We start from the raw sequence: 18,372 nt of genomic DNA, 5'->3' as shown, positions 1-18,372 counted from the left end.
TGCCACTTAGCTGCATGACCTCGGGCAATTTTCTTAACAGACAGTTTTCTGCTGTAAAATGAGGATAAAAAACTAATCTACCCCCATCCCTTACTGTCATGAGGCTAAACTGAGATAATGCATCGAAAGCCACTGCAGAGCCTGGCACATGGTATACGCTCAATAATTCTCTTTCCCCAGAAGACCAGGAAAATAACCAAACCTCAGAGCTGTCCCCTACCTCTTCTCCATGCAGGGTATACAGAACACAGATGCAGCCGGCGCACCCACACCAGCCTTATGTGCCTTCTCCCCCAAGCTCCAGCCTCCCTCCCCAGCCTGGTCATGGAGGTGAACGACGAGCCCTGCCTTACCTGGCCCTCGGAGAACTCCTCCAGGCAGATGGCACACACAGGGGCTGAACTGCAGCTGCTACCTGAGTCTGGCCACTCAGCCCGGGCCCTCCTGCAGTTGGCTCGGTACCTCCTGGTGGCCAGCTGGCTGATGGCCCAGGCTGTTCGCTGCTGAAGGGGATCCTGGGAAGAGGGGTAAGGCTCAGAATGGGGCAAGGGCTCTTCTTCCCTCATCCCTGAACCCAGCTTGTACTCAGTTCCCAGTCACTCAGTTAGAGCACGTGGCCAACTGACTATCCCTGGCAGTTTGTCCCCTTCAAGCTCATACGTGGCTCTGCCAAACAGGTCAAGCCCTCCCACCCCACTCCTCTGCACATACCATTAAGTTTTTCTTCCCTTGATGACTCATGAGAAAAACTTTTTTTATCCAACTGCCTGCTCAACATTTCAACTTGGATATCTAATAGGCATGTCAAATTTAACATGCCCCAAACTGAACTCCTAATCCCATTAACCATCCCGAGGCTCACACCTATCCTCCCCCAGGTCTTTCCCATCTCGGTAATGGCAATTCCATTCTTTTAACTGCTCAGGCCAAAAATCTTGGTGCCATTCTTCTTTTGCTGAAGAAGATTCACCCTGATCTAACATCTATGCCAATCGTCCTCTATTTTTTAGTATGTAGGCCACAGGCACAGCATGGCCACTAACAGAGCAGTGTAGGTCCACACTCAGGAACCGAAACCGGGCTGCTGAAGCAGAGCATGCTGAACTTAACTACTAGGCCGCTGGGGCTGGCTCTTGGTGCCATTCTTAACTCCTCTCTCTCATACTCCATCATCAATCCATTAGTAAACCTGTTGGCTTGCTTTCAAAATACACGAAGAATCTAATTCTCACCATTTTCAATGCTACTCTCTAATCCAAGTTACCATTACTGTCACCTGGATTCCTATAACAGCCTCTGAGCTGGTTTCTCTGCTTCCAGCCTTGCCTCCCTGTAATCTAGTGTCATCACAACAGCAGAACAATCATGTTAAAACTTAAATCAGATCATGGCACTCCTTCTGCTCAAAACGCTCCAGTGGCTCCCATTTCACCCAGAGTAAAAAACCCAGCCCTGACAATGGCCTCCACAGTCCAGTACACCTGGGCCCCCATGAACTCTCTGTCCTCACCTCCTGCTCTGACTTCTCCCTCGCTCTGTTCCAGCCATATGGGCTTCTTGCTGTTCCTCAGACACATTGGGCACACTTCTGCCTCAAGGCCTCTGCCCTTACTGTTTTCTCCACCTCAATCACTTTCTCCCCAGATACCTGCACAGGTCACCCCATCACCCATTTAGGGTCTTCCCTGTAATGTCATCCTCTCAATGAGGCCTTCCCTGGCCTTGCTTTTAAAAGTTAACCCCATCCCCTTCACATTTCCTCTCCCCTTTTCTGTTTTATTTTTCTCCCTAGCATACACCACCATCTAAAACACTATATATTTTACTTATTTATTTTGTTCATTGTCTCTTCCCACTAGAAGGAAAGCTCCCTGAAGGAAGGGGTCTTTTGTCTTTTTTGTTCCCTGTGCTGTCCCCAATGCCTAGAACAGTGCCTGGCACATGATAGGAGCTCATCATATTTGTTGAAAGAATGAATGAATGAGCAAGCCTATGGAGAGAGGCTGCAGGAAATCAACAGAGTCAGATGCCAGGGTATTTAGATGTAAACTGTTTCATGGGTATAAAGGCAACTTCTTTCCTCACTTTTCCCCTCCTGCTCCCCACTCTCCCACACACATGCACATGCCCACCTCTGCCAGGGAGCCCACCCTGCTCACCGGCCGGCTGTGGCGGGGGCGACATCGGATGCGGAGCACCGAAGCCAAGATGACCACAAAGATGGTGCCCACCACAGTCAGGAGGATCCACACATCATAATCTGGCTGGGGGAGTAAGCAGAGAAGGAAAGGGTCATACTTCTGGAAGGAGCTGGGCCAATTTGGGAGGAACACGGGAGCCCAGGAGACACACAGAGAGCTGGAGGTCCCCTTGAGTCTTCCAGCAGAGGGGATGAGGTGGGGAGGAACCTGCAGGTAGGGCCAGCTAGTCCCTCTCTGCCCATGGACACTCACAGGAGAAGGTCCCCCAGATGTCAGCCATCGGAGGTAGTATCTATCTGAAGACCTGTGTGCCTGGGAAAAAGGGGGAAGGGACCCCTCTGCAAGGTGGGAGTTACCGAGTGAACAGCTGGGTGAGTTTCCTAGCCAGTGGAGAAACACCAGCCAGGGGTTAGGGGGCTAGGGCGCCAGGATTTCATTCTGGTTCTGCTACTCTGTGCCATGAAACCACAGAGCTGAAAACAACTTTAGAACTCAGCTGGTCCAATCTGTTCATTCTGCAGATGAGGCCCAGAGATGGGAAGAAACTTACCCAGAGGCACACAGCTGGTGGATGAAGTTGGACCAGAGGGTTTCTAAGGTCTCTATAGCTCCAGGAGTCTAAGGGCTTTGGTGGGAGTTGCCACAGGACAAAGTGGGGGTGAGAGCAGGTGCTGGGACAGGGTCTGGAGATCTGGTGTGCTTACCCAGGTTGGGGGCTCTTTCAGCTCAATCCTCACATGGGCCTTTCGGTTCTTGTACACAAACTCCATCAGTTTCTCAGCATCATTACCCCAGATCAACACCACTGGCCAAGTCAGCCCCAGTGGCTGCTGCAGCTGCAGGAGGGAAAGTGCCCACAAGAGCTGCTGTGTCCTGACTTCTCCCTCCCCTGGTAACTTTATCTTGCTCTGTCCAGCCCCCTCCTCCAACACCCCAATGTCTCTAGGTACCTGCTCAGCAGCAGCTCGGTCCTCAGTAATGTCAAAGAGGACAGCACTGGCTCCTCGCTCACCTGCCATCCGGGCCTGCAGAGACACACAGCGGAGATCAGGCTGGGGTCAGAGAAGAATACAGCCCATCCATTCTCCGGCCTCACCCCCTCACACATCCATCCCTCCCTAGGGTTTTGCACATACCACATCTGTGCACATTCACATATATGACACATGCAAGGGGTCAGTGGGACTAGGATCTCCCGCCCTGCCCTGAGCTCACCCAGGTCCCACTGCCTTCAAGGATAACATTGAATCCTCCCTTCTGTAATGGAGCAAACCCTTAACAAGGGTTTAGAAGGTGTCAGGTGGTGGACTAGGCTCTAGGGCTAAGGACAAATGAGATACAGTCTCTGCCCTCGGGGTTCCACCAGTCTGTCTTCACTAAGAAGTGTGAGAACAGAGAGTAGGGAGTGCCCAGCACCCCCCCACACACACACCCCCAGGGAGTAGGGAGTGACCAGTTCCCAGTACAGAGAGAAGAGGGGGAGAGTAGACAGTTGGAGAGCTCCTTCCAAATAGAGCTGGGCGCTCGAAGGTCCAGCCCTGCCTGACTGGAGGAGCCTGCGGGGCATCCCCCCAGCTCAGGCAAAGTTCCAAGAACCTGGGACACTGCTCCCACCCAAGGTCCCCTGGCAGAGGCCCAGGCTCAGCCCATCTTCCAGGCTCTCTCTGCCTGCCACACTCTAGTTTGCCAACTCTTTCTCTGGCTCCAATTCAAGGACTTAATGGAGTCCCTCCAGTGCTTTATCCCTTCATCCCCTCCCTGAGGGTGTCACTAGAGACTCAGGTGGGGAGGGACCTGAGAGGCTGTTCCCACAAGGATACAACTATGCATGTGTGCACATGCGTGCTCGCCAAGGCTCCAAGAGCAGGCTCAGGGAAGCAGAATCTAGCCAACCAGGCAAAGCAGACAGCAGAGCCAGAAACAGAACAAAAAGCAGGAATCTAGGGGCTCTGGGTGTGGGGTAAGAGAAGGGAGATAAGAGCTGAGGGTGGGGTGGAGGCACAAGGGCAAAGGACCAACAGACAGACACTGTTCCCCACCTGGTGTCAGGTCTCCCTGGCAGCACAGCCATTCTCCAGCCTTCCTCCCCAGAGCAGAGGCTCATCTTGCAATGGCATCAGGCTGGGACTTCATGCCCCCCCCCCCCCCAACCAGGGGTCTGCCGAGTCTTTGGGCCTTCCTACAGGCACCGATGGAGTTAATCCTTCTGCAAGTGGTGGTGGCAGGAAGAGGAGCCAGTGCAGGGGCTTACTCACACTCTCAGCGCTTTGATCTCTGCTTCCCTTCCCGGGGAAAGCCTGTTGGGGCAGGTCTCCTTCGTGGCAAGCCAGGGGAGCAGCTCCTTGCTCCCTGCTCCCCACTCCCCAAGCGGCAGCGGGGGCCAGGGGGCCCCTCACAACTGGCAGCCTGCAGGCAGGGGAGCCCGAGAAGGGCAGTGGAGACACTCAAGTGGGGCCCTGTTTTGGTCAGGAGGATAACTTCCCTCTTCTCTCCCGCCCTCCCTCCCCATGAGCTTGGCTGGGCCCTCTACCAGCACCCAGGCCCAGCCCAGGTCCAGGCTCGCCAGGCTAATTGACTGGAAATTCATAGGACTCCAGAAAAGAACTGCTGGAGAAATTGAGAGGTCCCAGCCTGCATCCTCCTCCCACCCACGTTCTCCCAGGAAGTCCACCCTACTTAGGCGACCCCAGGCAAAAAGAAGCTCTCTAATCTTCAGAGCTCTCCAACCCAGGGAATGGGAGCAGCCCCAGTAGTAGGGGGACTCCTACTGCTAATCTCATGATCCAGGACTTGGCCAAGGAGTGGGGAGGTCACCCCAGTAGTCCCAGAATTGAGATTCCTGGGTCCTCTATGCTGCCAGGGCCTCATGTTTCTCATCCCCAGAATGAGAGTCTGGATTCAGCCCAACCTGGAAGAGCATGAGGGAAAGGCACAGACTTCCTTCTCTGGAGGTTTCCTTACTTCCCCACCCCTCTCCCTTTGAAGGATTGGGGTAGGAACAGTGGAAAGTAATTACCCTGACGTTCAAACACCCCAGCCCATTACAGCCCATAATTACAAAGTTGTAAAAGTGATCAAAGAGAGAGAGTTGGCCAACAGGGGAAACAAACAGGACTTTCAGGCAGTGGGTGCCTGTGTCCAGAGTTCTAGGAATCAAAAAGTATGATTTGGGGCCAGATGGCAGCCCACTCTGGGGCTATCTATGCTTCCCTCTAGTCCACCTGCACCCAAGAAAGCAGGAGGGAGGGAGGAAAAGAGCCACTCCTTTTTTTTTTTGGAAGATTAGCCCTGAGCTAACATCTGCTGCCAATCCTCCTGTTTTTGCTGAGGAAGACTGGCCCTGAGCTAACATCCGTGCCCACCTTCCTCTACTTTATATGTGGGACACCGGCCACAGCATGGCTTCACAAGCGGTGCCATGTCTGCACCTGGGACCCGAACCAGCAAACCCTGGGCCACCAAAGCAGAATGTGCAAACTTAATCACTGCGCCACTGGGCCAGCCCAAGAAGCACTTCTTGGGGACTAGAATATGGAAGGCAGAGAGGGTGGGCAGGCCTTCCAGACAGGAAGACTGGGTTTTAGAAAGAAAAACCCAGAGACCTCTTTGGGAGGTGCAAAGAGTCAGCCAGCCCCTAGGGGCAGCAAGCAAGGCTGCCCACAGCCTCTAGCAATGGGAGCCAATACACTCCAGGACTTCTTCACTACACTGTGCACTTCTCTGGGCCTCAGATTTTCCTCTCCAGACACAGTGACAGTCTCTGTATAGCTCCTGCTCATCAAAGATTGACTAAGCACTTACTGTGCCCAGGGCACCAAATCAGGGAAGGCCAGGCCCTCCAGAATAACTGATAATCTAGATGTGGAGGCAAGGCATATTCATAAAATTATAATGCTGATAACGACGTTCTAGAGTACAAATGAATGAAACAGACCAGCAATTCCAAACCTTTTTTCCCTGCAGAAAGCTCTTCCCTCCCCTTCCCCCACCACCATACACACACACACACACACACACACACACACACACAACCTGACACAAATCTTCAATATACAAAACAGATAAAAGTCAGCTGAGGTTGAGGGTAGGGGTAGGGGTATGAAGTACCCTCGGCTTCCCCCTCCTCCATGAAACCTGGAGGTGTGGAAAGCATGGACAGCAACCCCGGCAGCGTGAGAGGAGGGAGGGCTTTCAGCCCCTAGTGGGCTAGCTGGGCTGAGCCATTTGGGAAAGATTCAATAGAGGAGGAGGGATTTATCTGGGTTTGAAAGCAAGGGTAGAGGAAATAGAAAGGGTGTAACCTTTATTGAGACCCTGTCTGCCCAGACTGCTTAGGTTTGAATCCTGAATCTGCTACCAGCTGTTGGCTATGAAACTTTGGGCAAGTTACATAACTTCTCTGCCTCAGTTTTCCTTTCTGGAAGCTGGGGACAATGATAGGACCTACCTCACAGGGGTGTTTTGAGGACTCTAAGTTAATCCACGTAAAGCCTTATAATAGTGCCTAGCACATGGTAAGTGTTCCTTAACTATTAATTATTGTTATGTCAGATATTACTATGTGCTTTGCATACATGATTTCATTTACTCCACACAACTCTACAAGACAGTCATCAGCTCCACTTTTGAGTTGAGGAAATTAAGGCTCAGAGAGACTAAATAACTTGCCCAGAGTCACACAGCTGATAAGCATTGGAGGCAGGATTCCTACCCAGGACTTTGGCCTTCCAAGTGTCTGGTTACTAGGTAGGGGTCTCGAGGGTAACAGAGGCAGGGCTTGTACCCATCTGCTTGCCTCCAGAGCCGTCTCCTTCCTCCAGGCAAAAAGCCACTGCACTAGTCCAAGCATGAGGTGACAGGGGCCTGGCTTATCACAAGGATGGCTATGGAGTTGCTAATAAAGAAACACAAACCAATTTGGGTCACTGGATAGGGAGGAGGTTGTGGTGGTGGTGAAAGAATGGAAGAGTACAGAAGGATTATGGTGAGCATTTCAGAGATCAGGAGAGAGAGGAATGAGACGAAAAAACCAACCCTGTTAACTATTAAAGCATGGGATGATGATGCCAGTGATGACAATAGTGATAATTGCAATCCTTTATTGAGTGATTACTATGTGCTTAGCATAGGTCTAAGAGCTTCCATCTGTACTGTCTCATTAAATCCTCATAACTACCTTATGATGTAAGTGCCATTATTATTCCCCATTCACAGAGGGGGAAACAGAAGCTCGGAGAGGTGACCTAAAATGTCCAGGTCACACTGCGGGGCAGGGGATGAGCCAGGCTTAAGACAAAGTGTTGTCTGTCTGGCTCCAGCGCCCCAGCTCTGTCAATGGTGATGGCACCCCCGACACTAATCGATATGCCAGGGCAGAGCTGACTGGGGTCAGCTGTTTTCAAACGTTCCTAACCAAAGACCCACCTTTCCCCTATACCTCTCACGAGCCATATTTTTAAAAAAAGGTTTTACCAAGCTAACTTCATTTATTACATACTGTTCCTTTTCCTATGAGATAACTTGTATTAGCACATTGAACTGACAGAACTTCAACCAAAGGCAAAAATGAGTATTTTAGTTAAGCCTGTGGGACTTCTTAAATATTGGAAGTAGCTCAAAGATCCACATTACTACCTTCACAGACCTCCTTTGGGCCAGGGGATTCCAGGTTGGAGGCACTTGGTCAGGTCAAAGGATGAGAGTTGAGGGAAGCCATGGACCTGGCCAGCTGGAGAGTGTGGGGCTAGAGCAGTTCCCACCAGAGAATGGGGAACTGGAGTGATGGGGGGAGCCATGTGAGGAGAAGCCAAGCCGCGAGCGTGAGGGGAGGCAGCATGGGCAGTGACCGCAGTGGCTGTGAAAGAAGAGAGGTCACAGGGCAGTAGCCAAGGCGCTTCTAAATCCCTAATGGTTTTTTGGTTTTGTGTTTTAGCTCAGGCACTATTTGTCACTTGACATACATTATTTCATCCTCACAATGATCACCGGGGTAGGAAATGAAAGTCCCATTTTATCGTCATGGAAACGAAGGCCCAACAAGGTTAAGCAGAAGTGGGTGCTCAAGCACTGGCCACGTGTTCCTTGCTTCTCAGTGTCTGTGTACATGTCTCATCTCCCCCACAGGAGCGTGGTCCTCCTGGGGGTGAGAGGAAAACTTCCTTTGTGGGTGCATCCTTGCTGCTTCAGAAAAACGACAGAGCTTCTCTGAACCCTTCTCCCCCCATCTCTCTCTCTTTCACATACACACACGCTCACACACTACTAACACTCAACACTCATTTGCTAAATGAATAAATGAATGACATTTGCCCACATTTTGTAAAGCAATGGAAATGAAATATCCAGAAGTGAGGCAGCTTCAGCCTAACAAAATTTTGCTGCCAATAAGGACCCTTACAGAAATACCACACTTGCAGAAATACCACACTCTCCAGCTCCTCCAGGTGTGTGCTGGTCCCTGCTTCCCACCTACCCTGGAGCCCCCTTCTGCATCAACATGGCCAGGCTGGGAGAATATCTTCCTCTACCTGTGGGCACCACATTCAGGATCCTGCCACATCCCTGCCCCCATGTGATCAGGTAGGAACTCAGGCTGTTTTCTTGAGACTCATGGCTCGATTTCCTCAGCCCTCAGGAAATTCCCAGGGGATCTGGGCCTGAGTGCAACAAGCAGGCACACAGGTTGGGACCATCACGCTCCTCTTTCACCACCTCTGGGAAGAGGACTCCCTCCCCCAAGTCCACCTGACTGTGTCACACACAGTCTAACTACACTCTGGCTTATGTCACCATGAGAATCTTTTCACATGTGTTCAGTTTTCCCAGCCAGACGGGAGGCAGCAGAGCAGAGAGATTAAGTTTGAGAACTGGACAAGCCTCAGTTCAAGTCTCAGCTCCGCCCCTTCCCAGCTGTGTCACCCTGGCAAGTTACTTAAGTTTTTTGATCCTCACTTGCCTCATGTGTCAAATAAAAAATAAGAATATCTAGTTTTCCTGCTTGTTATGAAAAGTAAATGACATAATATGTATAAAGAATCTGCCCCATGTCCCACCTGGCACATGGCAAGCACACAGAAAACATAACTAAGTTAAAGTAAGGGTCACGGTTGCACACGTTTACAGGGCCCTCGAAGTAGCAGGCCAGTGGGGAGCGTGGTGAACCAGAGAGACCACAGCTGTGGGAAGGCAGCAGCTGCCAACTTCAGCCAACGGCGCCCCATGGAAATGTGGGGCCACCAGTTTGCAATCTTGGAGGGAGAGTATGAATTTTTAAAGGTGGGAACAATGGCTTCTGTTTCTGCTCTTCTTGCATTGAGCTCAGTAAATATTTCTGAAAGATGGAAGCCCCTCCAACTGACCCCCTCTTTACTCTGATGCTGGGCAGGGGAAGGAGTTTAGGAACTTCCAGGTGATGGGGAAGGAGAGGGGGTGGGGCGCATGTCCTGGATGACAGCCAAAGAGTTCTGCTGGTAGATGGTTGGTGGGGAAAGGATGGAGGCCTGGATTTCCACCTCTCTCAGACCAGTCATGGGTTAGGAAAACCTGAGTGAATTGGGCACATCACTCTTAGGAGACAAGGGGACAGAGAGCACAGAGGTGCTTCACAGCCCAAAGCTCAGTGAAGTTCAGAGCATGTGTCGGGTCAAGTGTGAGTCTACCTTGCTGGCCAGTGACAGGCAGGGGCGGGGAGCCCGCTGGGGACTCTCCAGCTTGACAATGCTGATGAATCCAGGCTCCAGATTGTCGTCATCACTGGCGTTGCACAGGTACAGGGGGTGGGACTGTAGAGAAAGAGAGAGAAAGACTTGTGTTAGGGAGGCTCTAGGGAGCAGGTGTGAGCTGTGAGAGCCAAGCACCTCTCTGCTGTTCTAGGCAGGAAACAGGCAGATCTCTTGCTGCTGTGAAAGAGTGCACCTTCTTATTAGATGGCCTCATAGTAGGCTAGTAACTATCAGTTGTCATTTTGGGGGTACCAGGGCCAAGGATAAATGGGGATGGGGCAGATAGGAGGGAGGGGTGTCCAAAAGGGGGATCTAAATGAAGAGCCTACTGTAAAGCTGCTAACAACCACAAGCCCTGGTTTGCAAACTGGCCAGACATGGAGGGCTCTTCTCCTGCCCCAGCCTCTCTCACCTCCTAATTCTTCTACCTGCTCCAAAAAGCCTGGGTTAAGAGAACACCCAAGTGTTCCTACATCAGTGTCTTCAGAATCTTGCCTTCTCTCTTTGCTCCCCAAAGGCAGTGCTCCTGCCTCCCCAGGATGCCCCCAGGCAGCTGTCGCCCTGTAGATTCCCATCCCTCATGTGGCTTGGATTAAGGAGGGTGCTGACAGGGAGACAAGACTATTTTGGGATGAGGCTTGGCTAAGAGTTAAGCCTTGAACAGCAGAATTCCTAGGAGTTCATCCTGTCCCCAGGAATGATGCAGTGGAGATGGGGCCAGCCAAGCCCATCTGCTCTGAGAGTATGGCAGGTCCAGCCCAAGACTCTGTGCCTCTAGCCCAGCTGGTGCTGAGCAATGGCTTACAGGGAAGTGCCCAACCTGTGCTACCAGAGACAAGAGGATGCCCTCATCAAAGGGATGAGACTATCCTTCTGTACACTCTCTTCTCATTCAAGGTGATTACACTGCCCACTTGAATCTAATTTTCCCAGGTGCTGTGAGAAGGGAGTATGGTTTATTTGGCTCTGGATAATCCTGTGGGCCAGGGACTCCCACACTGTGGACATCCAATGTATCCTGGAGAGAAAGAGGATTTCCTGCTAGGGAACTGCCCAAGCTTCCCTCTCCACTGCTGTTGAAGTCGAAAGGACTTCCCGAAAGAACCATCAGAGGAACCATAGAGAATGTTGAGTTTGTAAAGATGATTATGTTGATGACGGATTTAACGGCAGCCACTTTGTGAAAGCACTTGCAGCCTATTTTCTCTCTCTGTATCCCTGTAGGCCCTTGAACACAGTAGTTTCTCAATGAATATGTACTACCTCCCTTTGAATTTTAGCCTTGTGAATACAAATCTTGCTCCCAGAATTTAAGGACTGTCTGGTGGTGATCAAGGTTTAGTGTGGGAGAAAGGTTATGCACCACCCCCACCCCCAGAAAAAGGCTGGGGCATAAGGTTGAGGGCTGTTCTCACTTCAGTGAAGCATAGCCCCCATCTCAACAAGCTCCATTAGTCTGTCTGTCTGCCCATCTGTCCAACCACGCATCCATTCATTTCTTCATTCTACCAACACTGAAGGCCTCCTTGGTGCCAGGTATCATACAATGCACTGAGGAGTTGACGATGAATGAGATAGGCTACTTGCCTTAAAGAAGTTCAGGAGACAAGTGTGCAAACACATTGTTCTGTGTGTTATGATGCAGGTTTATTCAAGGGGCTGTGGGAGGGCACAAGGAGGTGGGACTAACAATCCCATGCAGGAGGGCAGAGATGTTTTCACAGGAGGTGACTTGAGCGCTTCCTTGGAAGCTGAATAGGTATGTGTTCACCCAGTGGACTAATGAAAAGGGAGAGGACACATCCCTGACAGAGGAACTGGCCCCTGCCAACGCGTGGAAGCATGGGGTTGGGAGGGACTACAGGCAGTCAGGTCTGGCGTGACAGGGAAGGCAGGAGATGAGGCCGGAAAGGTGCTGCGGAGCAGGGACCACAGATCTGTATTTGAGAAGGATCTCTTTGGTGACTACAGAGGACAGTCTGAGGATGTAGTGAGGAGTCAGAAGTCAGCTGCTCCAACAGAATAAAAGATGCAAGAGCTCCCTTCAGGAACAACAAATTGTAGCCACAGAAGTCCACTGCTTCACTTACTCTCCCACCCCTACCCGGGGTCCAGCTGTCTCATGATGCCAAGATACCTCTCACTGACCAGAGGGTCAGTTGGGAGAGGTGGAAATCACTTTGGAGAAGAGTTGTCTTTAGAGAAGGATTTGCAAATATTTAACCATCACTCTGCCCCCAGGCCTTTGCAGGGAGAACCGGCATGTACAGAGCAGTGCTATATTGTAGGATACCTCTGACAGGTGGAGGGGGGAAAACTTGATGTCAGAGTCACCAGACTTCCCTGGTCCTAAACTAACAATTATGGAAGAGGGAGGGGGGAAATTAACCATTAGCAAATGCCTCTGGCACACCAGGGCCCATCAGATATTATCTCACTATGAGGTACGTGTGATCATCCCCATTTAAAGAAGAGACAGAAGCTTGAGGCTCAGAGAAGTTAAGGTCACAGGAGATTAGAACCCAGCTCTGTCTAACTCCATCCTCTGGAGTCATGTAACTCCAAAAGAACACAGTCAATCCCTCCATTGTCCATGCTAAGAATGATGATGATGATGATAATGATGATGATGATAGTTCACATTTATTGAGTAAGTACTGTGTGGGCCAGTGATTTTTCTAAGCACTTTTGTGTATTAACTCTTTTCATCCTCATAACAGCCTTAGGAGGTAGAAATACTATTTCTCCATTTTAAAGATGAGAAAACTGAGGCAGTAAGAAGTTAAGTAATATGCCCAGGATTACACAGCCGAGAGCAGAAGAAATGGAAAGAAGTAGGATGAGGTAAGGAAAAAAAAGTTAAAAACAATTTCCATCTTACTCTGAAAACATGATACCTTACCCCAACTCATGACCAAGAAAATCTGCCTTCCTAATTATATATTCCTAAAGCATAAGGGCCCAGACATGAGTCCCTGAAACACTGGTGGTGACCTCCAGGATTCCGTGCTGGGCCCTCTTCTCTTTTCATTCTCCATGCTCCCCCTGGGTCACCCCAGCCAATCGCATGGCTTCAGGTTCCACACAGAGGTCATTGATTACATATGTGCAGGCCAAACCTTTCTTGAGCTCCAGACCCATTCGTCCAACAGGCAGGGCCTGGACATTTCTACCTGAAGAAATTTAATGAGATAACTCAAACTTAGCTTGTTCAAAATTGAACTAATTGTTTTATCTCTCAAAACTGCTCCTCCAGTCTTCCCTATTTTAGGGATTGGAACCACTATCTACCTGTTACCCAAGCCAGAGGTTGTCCTCCTAGTCTCCTCCATCTGCTGTCCCCCTACCACCAACACCAACACCAGCACCAGCCAGTCACCATGTCCTAACGACTCTATCTCCTGAACATTTCTTTTATTTGTCCTCTTTCCTCCATTCCCTCTATGGCTACTCTAATACAGGCCTCCATCACTGCTATTCCAATTTACTGAAATAACCTCCAACTGGGGTCACCTCACCCCACTCAGTTCTCTATGCTGAAGCCAAAGTGATCTAAAATGCTAACCTGAGCGTGTCACTCTTCCACTTTAAGCTCTTAAAAGGCTCCTCATAGCTCTTGGAATAAAGTCTGAGCTTTTAAACATAGCTTAAAAGGCTCTGCCTGCTCTGAGGCTCATGCCTTCATGCCTTACTCACGGCTTACATTCCCTCCCACACATCTTCCCCCCTTGCAACCCATGCTCCAGAAATAACTTGTTTTATGTCCCCAAACACTTTCAGCACTTGCTGCTCTGTCAGGATAGGTTGGAGGCCTCTCCTCTGGGCCCCCTCGCCTCCTGTAGTTCCCCGATCAGAGACTTATCCCCCAGTACTCCAGCTGCCTGCTTCTGTCCCCCTCTCCCTCGGGCTATGGCTGACCTCCGCTGCCCCTTCAGTGCCTGTTACATATATATTTTCTTATTAAATACTGAAGGTCTACAACCAGATTAACTGTAAAGACAACACAATCCAAACCAAAATCCTAATAATGGTGGCTTTGAAAGAGAAATTAGAGAGGAGATGATGAAGAGAAACGACAGTGTTTTGCTTTGAATATTTCAATCTTTGGACAATATATTGAAATATTAATATGTTTCATTTTTTATTAATATCAGTTTTCCACAGTTGTGGAAGAATGAAAAAGAATGAGAGCTATTTATATTTTGTTTTGCGTCTTTTCTCTCTTCCCACTCCAAGAAGACAGCCTTGCCTTCTATTTCTTTGCCTCAGGAGCATTTGCCAAAAGCAAATGTTGCTAAAGACCTATCTTCCTGGCTTTTGTGAGACTGAACTCATTGAGGAAATGTGAGTGTCCTGAAGGCAGAAAGGAGTGTGTATGGGGGCAGTGTCCCTGGGATCCTGAGGGATGTGGGGAGAGGCCTGGGGATGTGCCAAATTGTGAGAATCTGCAGCCTGTGCCCCAGAAGAGGGTGGACCCCAGGAGGCCGGACCCTGACAAAGAAGATGTGCCCACATGGATTTCAAGGGTGTGCTTGGACAATGGGCATATTTGTGGTGACCAGCATGGACAAATATCAGAGGGGTCCCTTAGATATTTCCGTTTTGGTTGCTCTCTTGGGGGAAAGCTCCCAGAAAAACAAATTTCCACCCACTTAGTGGGCTGGGGCCTTGAAGTTAGATTTAATTTGTTAAAAAGAAAATAAAGTACTATGACTTTTTTGTATAATTCATATTTGTGGCATGAAAACCATACTCACTACTCCTTTGTACGGTCTGACTCTTTTACAATGAGAGTTTTTCGAGTATCCTCAGATTAAAAACAAAAACCAAAAAAAGGCCATTCAACCAGGGTGCTGTTCATTCCCTAGCAAGGCAGTGTTAATCTTCCTTGGGTGTAACACACAGGCTGTCTTTGCTCCCTCCTCTAGAGAATTTTCAGCTGGGAAGAGGGCCCCTGAGAAGAAAACAGATCCGAATGCATCTGCCGCCTTGGGATGCAAGGTCTCCTAATAATGAAGACGAAAACATGATTTCTACATTGGGCCACCCATCCTCTCAGTGACACTAGGAGAGGGCCAAGAGAAACAGGCTTGCAGGATTCAGGGAGGGTGTGGCTGGGGAGGACTCCTGGAAACTTAGGCTTATGGATTGGTAGCTGTGTCTTCCTGAAATGCCAGGAGTTGGGACACTCTTGTTCCAGTTATCGCCTTGAGGAGCAAACTAAGAGGACTTGTTCTCAGGGTCCAAGCATTCTGGCTGAGAACACAGCTTTGAGCACACATTTTACACACCTATGTAAAGATGTATGTACTGTCCTTTAGTGGTATGCGTTGTATTTAATATTCTTGAGTCTGTTCTCCATGTCTCTGTCTTCCTCCTTAAACTTATTTCTTCTGATTTTTTTTCCCTCCCTCCCAAAACAGACCTAAGTTTCAAATTCTGACTCTGTCATTTACCTGGGTGACCTTGGGCAGGTTACTTAAGCCCGTCTGAGCCTCACATTCCTCATCTTCAGAATGGGAACAAAAATGCCTCCTGATTATCGTGATGACTGGAGATGATGGATATAAGTTCCTAGCACAGAGCCTGCCACTCAATAAGTGCTCATTAAATGGCAGTGGTTTATTATTATTGCATCCCTCCTTATTCCTGGAAGGGACGAAGCCCCTTCTGACGGCTTCTTCTCCCTTGGCGATCACCAACAGTGCCTCTGAACACCAGCGTTCCACAAGGTGCTGTCTGGGACAGCTCATTATCCACGGTCACTTCCCTCCTGTGCTCAGCCCTCCCAACCCCACTGAACAAGCTCTTCCAGTTCTCAGCCCGCCTCCTTCCCATGAAGGCAGCCATGTGATCTCATTACCTCCTTACAAAGGGCATTCCAGGGCTCAACTGAGCCCGGAACTTAATGCTGGTCTCCTTTTATCTGTGGGATCTCCTCCTCTTGGGGTGTGTGCTTTTGCAAGCAATTCTTTACTGTCTCCTGTTTCCCAGCACCCTCCTCCCCCCACCTTTGCCGCAATAATCTCTTACTTCTCTGATTCCACGTACGGACCTTCACCCAGCCCTTGGACAGGTAACTTTACTGCCTGCTACAATTTTGCCTTTGTAATCAGGAACATTGGCCAGGCATCAAAGGCACCCTTTTCCCCATTTCCTCTTTTCAGATTTTATAATCTTTCTCTCCTGTGCAACCTCCATTACCTGAACTTAGAACTCCCTGTCTTTTATCTCAGGCAGCAGGACACACCAGCATCATAAAGTCAAGCTCCTGTAGGTAGAGGGTTGGGAAAAAACAGATTGGCCTGGAGTTGCTGCTTCCAGCTCCCAGCACCAGAATAGACAGCCTCTGAGGCCCAGTTTGGTCACCTTGCCCTTTATTTAAGGAGGTGGATGCTCACACCTACAGGTTAGATCCTAACGGTGATTGTATAGGCTTGCATTTGGGAACCTTTAGACCTCATTCCCATCCTTACCTTAGCCTGTTGCTATCTCTTTGGGATGGCTGAGTTTCCTAACGAATTAAGTTGGGAGGCTTGGGAACTGTCAAGTAGAGCTTACTTTTATCTATTTTGTTAAAACATTTTTACAAGGAAAATATATTCCTGCTTAATTGTGTAATTTTTTGTGTGTGTGAGGAATATTGGCACTGAGCTAACATGTGTTCCAATCTTCCTCTATTTTCGTATGTGGGATGCTGCCACAGCATGGCTTGATGAGCAGCACGTAGGTACACACCTGGGATCCAAACCCGGAAACCCCGGGCTGCCAAAGCAGAGTGTATGAACTTAACCACTGTGCCACCAGGCCAGCCCCATGTATAATTCTTTTAAAGTACAAAAGAAAATAATGTTGGTGGGGTAAAAGAAGCACAACCTTGGGCCACCTGATGGGAGGGAACTAGCAGAGAGAAGACGGATGATGGAGGCTTCCAGTGTTTCTTACTTGATCCAGAAAACCTTCCGGATACTGGTGGGCAAGAGGGCTGACAAGAACTGAAATGATGTGCCAGCTTCCAATAGGAAGCAGGGTGACAAAGTCTGAGGAAAAAAACTGAGATCACTGAAGGTCCAATCTGGGGCTTTGCATATTGTAGACCCTTAGTATTTGGTGAAAGAATGGATAAAACTCAGTTTGAATCCAGTTTCCACACAGTTTATAAAAAGAGATGTGAATTCCTAACAGCTGAGCCTGGTTCATACCTGTAAGGGACCTTCAAGATTGCTTTTTACAGATGAGGAATGTGACACTCAAGTTACAGACCGCCCCTGGTTACACAACTAGTTAAAGGAGACTGAGGCCTCCTAAAGTCAATCCCAGTACCCTGTCTAGTCCGCCATGCCACCTCCAGGTACATGTATTGGAAGGTATTCTGTGTGGTACAAAACGTTAGCTGAGTACTACAATACATGGAATGCTTCAGGACCTCCATTTGTAGGACTTTCAAACTTGAATCATTCTTGGCAACAAGATAGAAGCAAGGTCTGTCTGCTCATTTTCCCTCCGGGCCTAGGCTCTTTCTGCCCAGCAGCCTCGGCTTCCTTCCTCTCCCCTAGGGCTTATCTCATCTCTTCTCCCAGCCACAACAAAGGCAGCCAGGCCCAGACACTGCTCAGAGATGCTTTCCCAGTGAATAGTCCATGTTTGCTAAGGATGAGAAAGGTGTGTCCTGAAAGTAAAGGTCACAGAAGCTCAGACCCAAATAATGGTCATTCAGCCAGGCTACCATTTCCCTTTATCTCTCAGCCCACGTTAAAGACTTCATTCATCAATTAAAAAATTCACCTATCCTCATCTCAGATCGTCTCCAAGCTCCGTGATGTAACTGGACCTCTTTACCCTACAATGCGCCCCGTGGTGGGGTTTTCCTGACCCTACACTCTGCCTGGCATCTTTGTATAGATGGTTCACAGTGTCATGAGCAGAGTCATAGGCAGCAAGAGAAAGGGAGGAGAAAGAAGAAACACCTAACTATCAGAGTTGCTCTTGAAATAAACTGATATCAGAGAAGAAAGCTTATTTGGCAGTAACCAGAGAGAAGGAGAAAAATTTCAACCACTCAAGAGGTTTTGTCCATTATATTCCCATGTAGAAACAGGTTTTGTCCTGACTCAGCCCAGAATGACCTCTAGTTACAGTAGCATCAGGAAGCTATTCATGAAGTTAGGAGCAAACGAGAGGGAGCTCATCAAATATGGTTCTAGTTACATCAGAGCTCTTTGGAAGGAAGGAGATGAAATAGGACACCAAGGTTCTGAGGCCCACAAAGGGAAGACATCCCAGTCACGTCGTTTGGACTCCCTCTACCAGGTGAGGAACTCAGAGCTCAAACCACCAAGAATCCTACCAAGAGATCTTGAAATGTCAGCTGAGTTCCACCACTCAGTTAATGACCACTGTCCCCGGGAGATCCTGCCACATTCACTGACCTCCATCCTATAGGAAGTACC

At 49.3% G+C, this 18,372-nt stretch overlaps 1 protein-coding gene across 4 annotated transcripts in view; it reads right to left on the bottom strand.

Moving 5' to 3' along the window:
* RNF43 (ring finger protein 43) overlaps nt 1–18,372 on the bottom strand; it is a 59,856-nt gene that overhangs the window by 5,906 nt on the left and 35,578 nt on the right. For 3 of the 4 annotated variants that reach the window (XM_046676554.1, XM_046676555.1, XM_046676556.1), the window contains 5 exons: nt 9,860–9,982; nt 3,152–3,226; nt 2,906–3,037; nt 2,160–2,264; nt 354–515 (listed from right to left, as the gene is read on the bottom strand). In XM_046676554.1, the coding sequence (XP_046532510.1) occupies nt 354–515; nt 2,160–2,264; nt 2,906–3,037; nt 3,152–3,226; nt 9,860–9,982 (597 nt within the window). Of the gene's footprint in view, nt 1–353; nt 516–2,159; nt 2,265–2,905; nt 3,038–3,151; nt 3,227–4,240; nt 4,319–9,859; nt 9,983–18,372 lie in introns of those variants that run through there. The other variant, XM_046676557.1, reaches the window with a different exon arrangement.

Source organism: Equus quagga, chromosome 11 (genome assembly GCF_021613505.1).
Source record: "Equus quagga isolate Etosha38 chromosome 11, UCLA_HA_Equagga_1.0, whole genome shotgun sequence".
Taxonomy (NCBI): Eukaryota; Metazoa; Chordata; class Mammalia; order Perissodactyla; family Equidae; genus Equus; species Equus quagga.
Note: the sequence above shows the minus strand (reverse complement) of the source record. Positions and strands in the feature narration are given on the sequence as shown.